The sequence below is a fragment of the Engraulis encrasicolus genome, chromosome 17, assembly GCF_034702125.1.
Source record: "Engraulis encrasicolus isolate BLACKSEA-1 chromosome 17, IST_EnEncr_1.0, whole genome shotgun sequence".
NCBI classification, from domain to species: Eukaryota; Metazoa; Chordata; class Actinopteri; order Clupeiformes; family Engraulidae; genus Engraulis; species Engraulis encrasicolus.
The window spans coordinates 8,670,948-8,679,257 of record NC_085873.1 but is presented as its reverse complement, the minus strand read 5'-3'; the positions used below and the strand labels follow the sequence as shown (position 1 = coordinate 8,679,257).

At 45.6% G+C, this 8,310-nt stretch overlaps 1 protein-coding gene across 1 annotated transcript in view; it reads left to right on the top strand.

Moving 5' to 3' along the window:
• skap1 (src kinase associated phosphoprotein 1) overlaps positions 1-7,639 on the top strand; it is a 93,509-nt gene extending 85,870 nt beyond the window's left edge. The window contains exons 10-12 of the mRNA XM_063221456.1: positions 6,276-6,329; positions 6,558-6,664; positions 7,625-7,639. Coding sequence (XP_063077526.1) covers positions 6,276-6,329; positions 6,558-6,664; positions 7,625-7,639 — 176 coding nt within the window. The remainder of the gene's footprint in view (positions 1-6,275; positions 6,330-6,557; positions 6,665-7,624) is intronic.
• Positions 7,640-8,310: the final 671 nt, after the last annotated feature.

Genomic DNA, 8,310 nt, shown 5'->3' with positions numbered 1-8,310 from the left:
TATTAGTGACAAACACACTTTTATGTAATACACTACTGCCTTTAGTGAATGAGTTCACACAAGGGCCTTTCAGGCCAAGAGGCCTTAGAGTGCGTAAATCAATAGGACATACTCTGAAGAATGAGGGTTGTTCTATATAGGACAGGGATGTGTTTCTCGAAAGCGTAGTTGTTAGGCAGTTAGCAACTTGGTTAGTTGCCAACGGGAAATTGCACTGCAAACAACAAAGAAGTTAGCTACTATGGTTTCGAGAAACACATCCCTGCTTTGTAGTTCATAGATGGGTGGCATAAGGCAGACACTTGAATACACAGTATATCTCACTATACATTCACATACAAGATTTACGTGCGTAGGAACGCGGACAGGGGCAGGGCGAGCGCAAGAGGTTCATGGGGTATTCAGTTTCACTCTGGATGGTCTGTATGTGCGTTTTGTCCGCATCAGCATCCCGTCCCAGCCTTACCAGTCCATACATTCCAATAGGAGCCCGATCACACCATGCTCACGCCTGTGCAGAAAATACTCCAGTTCTATTTTCAAGTTGCAACAAGCACGTGTCCAGACTCCCACTCGCAGTCCCATGCATGTGCCACACTGACACCACACTTTGGTGTGAAAGGAATCATCTATTTTCATGTTATCTAACCGTTTCGGATGGAGCACAGATACATTCGGACACATTTCAACCACATCCCGTGCTTACAGAGTGAATGATCCATCAGAGATGTATTTGCCATGTTTTCTGTCTCATCAGAATCAACTGCAAGGCGGGCAAATGAATGAAAGTGGCACTAAATTTGAAATAAAACGTCTTGACATGCCAGTGACAGTGAAGCAATACATGGCTTCACGTAAGGGTATGATTAGTGCTACTCTCCAAGCGTGACGGCAGTTATCTACAACCTTGACTAGATCGAGAGAAAGGACAAATTTTGTATTGTGAATGTCATTTTCGAAAGTTGTTTTACTGAACAATTGTATTTATCTTTGGAGACTGTTATATCATATTGCATATAAATCGGTGCAACATGGCCTTTCCGATGATGATAGTTGCATGTCTCTGACACTGACTTAACCCCCCACCACCATGACAAACAAATGTTCTGCTGGAGACACTGTTCAACTGAGATGTTTGGACAAGTTAGCCAGGTGCAAGGCCGAGGGCTGATGTTCTCCGCTTCCTCTCAACTCCACCACCACCACCACCACCACCACCACCACCACAACCTTCCCCTGCTCACTTTGCCCCTCCTTGGCCTGCTCGGCTTGCCTGTCTGTCTGTCAGTCAGTCAGTCAGGGCGCTTGGCTGTCCATCCAACGAGGCCAGGCCGGACACATTGGGCCCGACGATCTGCTGCAGATCCATCAAGATTCAATCACCCAAAGTCGGAGCGGCCGTCCCTCACGGCACTTAACGGCTGGACACTGGGGCCAGGAAGGGGACAATCCGTCTCGGGGAAAGTGACAGCTCTTCTCCAACGCGGCCATGTGGTGTGGGAACAGACCCTGACCACAGATGGTAGATCGGATGACCGTCTTTCTCTCCGCTGCTCTCTCTCTCTCTCTCGTTTACTACAGTCCTCTCTCTCTCTCTCCCCCTCTCTCGCTCCTCGGTTTCTACCATTCTCTCTCTCTTTCTCTCTCTTTCCCTCTCTCTCTATCTCTCTCTCCCTTGTTTACTTCAGTCCTCTCTCTCTGTCTTTCTCTCTCTCTCATTTTTTACCATCTTCTCTCTCTGTCGCTCTCTCTCTCTCTCTCTCTCTCTCTCTCTCTGGTCTTCTACCCTCCTCTTTCTGTCTCTCTCTGCTCTCCTCTCTCCCATCTCTCTGCTCACATTCTGTCCATCCATCTTTCTCATCTTATCGCGCGTCGTTCTCAAATTCTCCCCCCACCCCCACCATCAAGTCCACCACCCCTTACCGCCAACCGCCCTGCTCACCCCCCCACTATATAAAACAAAATGCTGAGTATATCCCGGCAGTGATATCCTGAGCAGGCAAAACAGAAGGATGCTCGCACAACTTACAGTATGTGCACAGTGAAAACACAGTCGGCCTATTATTTCAACACTTCTAGAGTTGATTTTAACATATTCCTGAGTGTATTTGGTCATAGAGCACTCTCTAAGTGTTGAATGAACACTGCATTTTTACTGGCCCGTAGTTGTCTCCTGCTGATGCATGATACTGATAACATGTAATGCTGTCTCATGCATCATCCTTCTCCGTGTTGAGCTTGTTTGACATGAATTGTTTTTTTGTAGTGCGTGTGTATTATATATTTTCGAAGCACATTTTGTTGTGTTTGTGATCCCGACTTTTTTTTTGCAGTGTGTCGCAGTCTGTCTGTTCCTCATTTATATTTTTATGAGCATGTTTTTTTTTAATTTGTTTCACAGCTACATTTTTGTAGAAGTACCCACAAACCATTTATACAAACATGGTCTCCATGGTAGATATACTTTATAGAGTGTGGTGTAGTGGTCATTTCTCTACTTTGGCTGGTAACAGGGTTTGTCCCTGCAGGAGTCCAGAGCGGTGCCACTGACTGAACACATTAAAAAAGCCCAGTAATGGCCAATGTGTCCAGGGAGAACGAGGGGGAACATGTGTGTGTGTGTGTGTGTGTGTGTGTGTGTGTGTGTGTGTGTGTGTGTGTGTGTGTGTGTGTGTGTGTGTGTGTGTGTGTGTGTGTGTGTGTGTGTGTGTGTGTGTGTGTGTGTGTGTGTGTGTGTGTGTGTGTGTGTATGGTAGAGAGAGAGAGAGAAAGAGAAAGAGAGAGAGAGAGAGCAGTGTGTGTGTGTGTGTGTGTGTGTGTGTGTGTGTGTGTGTGTGTGTGTGTGTGTGTGTGTGTGTGTGTGTGTGTGTGTGTGTGTGTGTGTGTGTGTGTGTGTGTTTAGTGGTGGACTTGGACAGCAGGCTGCTTCAGGGCTGATGAGTTTATCAAGTGGAAAATTGAATCAAATTGATACTGGAATGACAAGCTTTTGACTCTCCTCTCCTTTTCACTCCTCTCCTCTCCTCTTCTCTCCTCTCTATTTTAAGACCCTCCTTTTCAATCTCCTTTTTGCTCCTCTCCTTTTTGCTCCTCTCCTCTCCTCTCCTCTCCTCTCCTGTCCTCTTCTCTCCTCTCCTCTCCTCTCCTCTCCTACCTTGGCCTATCTTCTCCTCTCCTCACCTATCATGTACTCTTCGCTCCACTTCCCCAGTTATTGGAAAATTTCAATGTAAGATAGGAGGTACCCAGAGGGTCACAGAGGGAGACTTTTGTTCTTACCCTGTACTTACGATATAAGTACAAAACACAATCAAGTCAGCTGTCTCCATCATGGCGTATACACACGCTATAGAGTGCAAGCCATCAATGTGTAACCAAACATGGCATTCGCCTACCTACGGTATGTGCATTCATATCATCCATGTCAAGTCAGAGTTTCACAGCTTTGGAAGCACTGAGCACCATCCTTAATGTAATACATTCAGTGTTCGAACTCAGCTCAGTGTGGGCGGTACAAGATTTGAGCCTGACTGACTCTTAACCGGGAAGGCTTATAATGAGGTGAAGTTTGTTTGTTTGTTCAGAAAAGGTGGCGAACCACTGCACTGAACTGACAGTGGATAGGACAAGGGTCTGGCCGTGGCATAACCCCTCCCTTCCTGTTGATTTATAATGTACTTACGCTGTATGCACAATAAACAATGTTTTCTGCAATGAAGGCATTTACATCAAGTCTTACGCTATCCTTCACCTGAAATGTTTCAAGTTTCAAAATTACATCACACATTCTATGTGTCCCTCTGAAGAAGACAGAAGTCACACTGTCGAGACATGTCAGGTAAAGGACAAAACTTAAGCATGTGTGAAACAAAAGAAAAACTTAAGACTACATTTTAACAGTTAGACACAATTAACTTTACATTTGCCTGTACACTGACCAAGCATTACGCGAAAACTTTCAGCGATAGTTGATACTTTCCAACTCTGGATTGGACAAGGGACTGTCCTAACCCTGAGCCTTCCCTTGCCTGCCCATCTCGTCCCTTTTGCGTTGTCTTTTTTTCTTTTTTTGCCTTTGGTCCTTACTGGAAGCCTGGGTGCTGGGCTGAGCCGTGGGAAGTATAGGGTTGCGGGCAGCGGCGGTTTTATCGGCATGCTGACAAGCGGCACGATGGATGGGAGAGGCAAGGTAGCAGGCCAGGCCTGCTGAAATACAGACACACACACACACACACACACACACACACACACACACACACACACACACACACACACACACACACACACACACACACACACACACACACACACACACACACACACACACACACACACATGCATGCACGCACACTCTCTCTCTCTCTCTAGCACACACACACAGACACACACACACACACACACACACACACACACACACACACACACACACACACACACACACACACACACACACACACACACACACACACACACACACACACACACACACACACACACGTGTGCACGCACACAGCAGGGCGATGGATGGGAGAGGCAGGGGAGCAAGCCTATCACTGTCACCTGACAGACACGCTGGTGCCACGCCCAGAAATCAATGCCCCGTCTGGAGCTCTGGAGGCACACACACACACACACACACACACACACACACACACACACACACACACACACACACACACACACACACACACACACACACACACACACACACACACACACACACACACACGCACACACACACACACAAACACACACACACACACGCACACACACACACATGAATACGCCCATTTTTCAGCAGGAATGTTCACGCTCTATGAAGGGCATGATTATTTGGCCGAGGGTGGCATGTGACATAGACAATAGCGCCTGATACATTGTGAAAATGCTCCTGACTTTTAGGACTCTCATTTTTTTTCTCCAGCGTAGCATTTGTTTTTTTGTGGATTGTCCTCTGGATGACTTAAACATTGACATTTCTGTATATATTTCATGTATATCTGCATGTATATCGACTGTGATCTTTTTGGTAGTATACTGTGTTTGGTAGGCAAAACAGTGTTGGATTTTGTTTTATAAGTGTTGATTTTTCTCTGTATTGTGGTTTATTTTGGGAAAAAATCCAGCAAGGATCCGTGTCTTGTGTCTTACTGTATTACAGTATATCTGTTCAGATATGTCTTTGAATGATACATGATGCATATTTGGTTTACAGGAATGGAAGCCAATGCTCACCAAAACACTCCTATCTGGCCATCCACACAAGCTTCCTGACGTAGCCTCGTATCGTTTGAGCCAGACGTTATTATGGTCCGCTCTGGATTATATCTTTGTTGCAAATATACACTGTTGAATTGGTGCTCTGTGTATTCATGTCAGTGTTTTGTACAGCAATTCTCATGACTGTGGTTCCAAACTGGGGGGTCTAGACCCCTAGGGCGTTCGCAGAGGTACTGCAGGGTGGTCGCGGATGAAAGGGACATTCTGTAAAAAAGGGAAATCCACAGGTTAACAGCTAACAGCTAACATAATTCTCTAATTTGGTTAACAGCATTCACTTGAACGGTTAATAGATGTAATTTGCTGTACTGTGGATTCCTAACAATATTAGGGGACAAACTATCAATGGAAAATCCAGCAATATTAATGGACAAATTGCATAGACAATCTTGAATCAACAGTACACAATTTAGAGTACAGATTCAAAGAAGACAGGATGACAAACTCACACTAGCTGAACCATGCACTATCTTGACCATACACTCCTGTCCAACATGTATACAGTACATGCTGTGTCATCCATTACGCCGTCATCTATTACTGCACACCAGGGATGGGACTCAATTTTCAAATATTTTCGAGTATTTGAATATTTGACAAACGTTAGAATCAAAGTTGAAAAATTCAAAATGTTGTTGTTTTACGGATGGATCATCTTTCATTCTCAATACAAAGATCGTGTCAGAAAGTCCCACACACACTGTTTACAGCCAGGGAGAATAATATTCACATATTATTCAAATATTCGAATAATGGCCATCGATTTGAATAATGTGTTGGCCAAAAATGTCCATCTATTACTGTACACACAGTGACGGATGAGGGATGAGCCAGGGGCTGAAGGCTTAATGCTACAGTAGTGTCACGGGCCAGAGGAGGGTCCCTGTGGTGTCCCTTTTCACAGTGATGGTAACAAGCTGATCTTTTAACCTCCTTTACCCGTCACCTCTCTCTCTCTCTCTCTCTCTCTCTCTCTCTCTCTCTCTCTCTCGTAGAGGATGACTTGTCTGACGGTATGGAGGATGGACCAGACAGCAGAGCAAAATCAGGTAAGAGCTCAGCATTTGTCTGTTGCGGAGAACTGCAGCCATTTTACAGTACAGGGGAAACTACTGTAGTAGCACTGTACTACAACATATCTGTGTTGTGATATGTACCAGTAACAATATTGTGTGTGTGTTTGTGTGTCTGTGTGTGTGTGTGTGTGTGTGTGTGTGTGTGTGTGTGTGTGTGTGTGTGTGTGTGTGTGTGTGCGTGTGTGTGTGTGTGTGTAACAGCGTCGTCTGACTATGCTAACTACTACCAAGGGCTGTGGGACTGCGAGGCCGACCGGGCTGATGAGCTGGCCTTCCAGAGGGGAGACCTCATATACATACTCAGCAAGGTCAGAACACGCACGCACGCACGAACGCACGCACGCATACATGCGCGCGCGCACACACACACACACACACACACACACACACACACACACACACACACACACACACACACACAAGCGTGCATGGCTTCACGGACGGCTTCATACACACACACACACACACACACACACACACACACACACACACACACACACACACACACACACACACACACACACACACACACACACTCACACACACATACACACACACACACACACACACACACATACACACACACAAACACACGCTGCTAAACACAGACACACGCACACACACAAACCACAAACACACATGCATATACACACTGGCAATCACACACACACACAAACACACACAATTACAGACATCATTATACAGACTATACACAAACAATCACAACATATGTATCCAGGATGCTAGATAAGCCTTGAAAAACAAAGCAAAACTGTATGTCACTTTCGATAAAATCGTCAGCTAAGTGTAATGTAATGTAATGAGATGTGTCATTGGGCACAGTCAGCCATTTTTCGTTACTCTTTTTCTTTTCTCTTTTCACTTCACCTCTTGTTTATCTGTTTCACTCACTCTTTCCCCTCGTTCCTGTCATTTTCTTATTCTTTCTTTCCCTCACATCCACTTTCTTTCTTCTTCCTTTATTTCTCTGTCGCACACTTTTTTCTTTCATTCCTGTCTTTTCTCTGGTTCCTGTCTTTATATCTCCTTCGTCCACACCCTGTCTCCCTTCTTCCCATGCACCTCTTTTTGCTTCACCTTTCTCTCTCTCTCTCTCACTCTCTTTCTCCGTCCTCGATTGCCCCTCGCTCTATCCCTCCCTCTTATATCCCCCCTTTAGTCTCTTTCTTTATCTTTTTCACTCACTCTTTTCTCTCTTCTTTTCTCGTCCACACCCTTCAGTATCTCTCCCTTCTTCCTCTGTTTAGTCTAATGATGAGTGATGGACGGGGGACTTCAGATCAGTCACATCAGTCACGGCTTTTCCTGAGGCAGTGTGTGTGTGTGTGTGTGTGTGTGTGTGTGTGTGTGTGTGTGTGTGTGTGTGTGTGTGTGTGTGTGTGTGTGTGCACGCTTGTGTGTGTGTGTGTCTGTGTGTGTGTGTGTGTGTGTGTGTGTGTGTGTGTGTGTGTGTACAGTACCTGCTACCTCTCTTCTTCTGTATTTCTGTGTGTGTGTCTGTACCTGTGTCTGTGTGTTTGTGCGTACTTGTGTGTGCGCATATGTGTGTTTGTGCGTGTGTGTGTGTGTGTGTGTGTTGGTTTTTCCAGTGGCGTGCCTCTCATTAAGGATCTTTAGGTTCATTACTGCAGTAATCTGGTGGGACATTGAGTGCTCAACCATGCAGCACCCTTTTGTGCAGGCTGGAGAACTGAACTGGCAGGGACTGGATTACTGCCTCTTTCACCTCTCTCCTCTTTACATCTATCTTTTCTTCTCTTCCTCTCTTCCTCTCTTCCTCTTTTCCTCTTTCCATCTTTTCCTCTTTCCATCTTTCACTCTGCTCTCTCTCTCTCCCTCTCTCTCTCTCTCTCCACCGTTTTCTCTCCCTGTCTTTCATTTCCTTGTATGTTTTGTGCTCTCTCTCTCTCTCTCTCTCTCTCTCTCTCTCTCT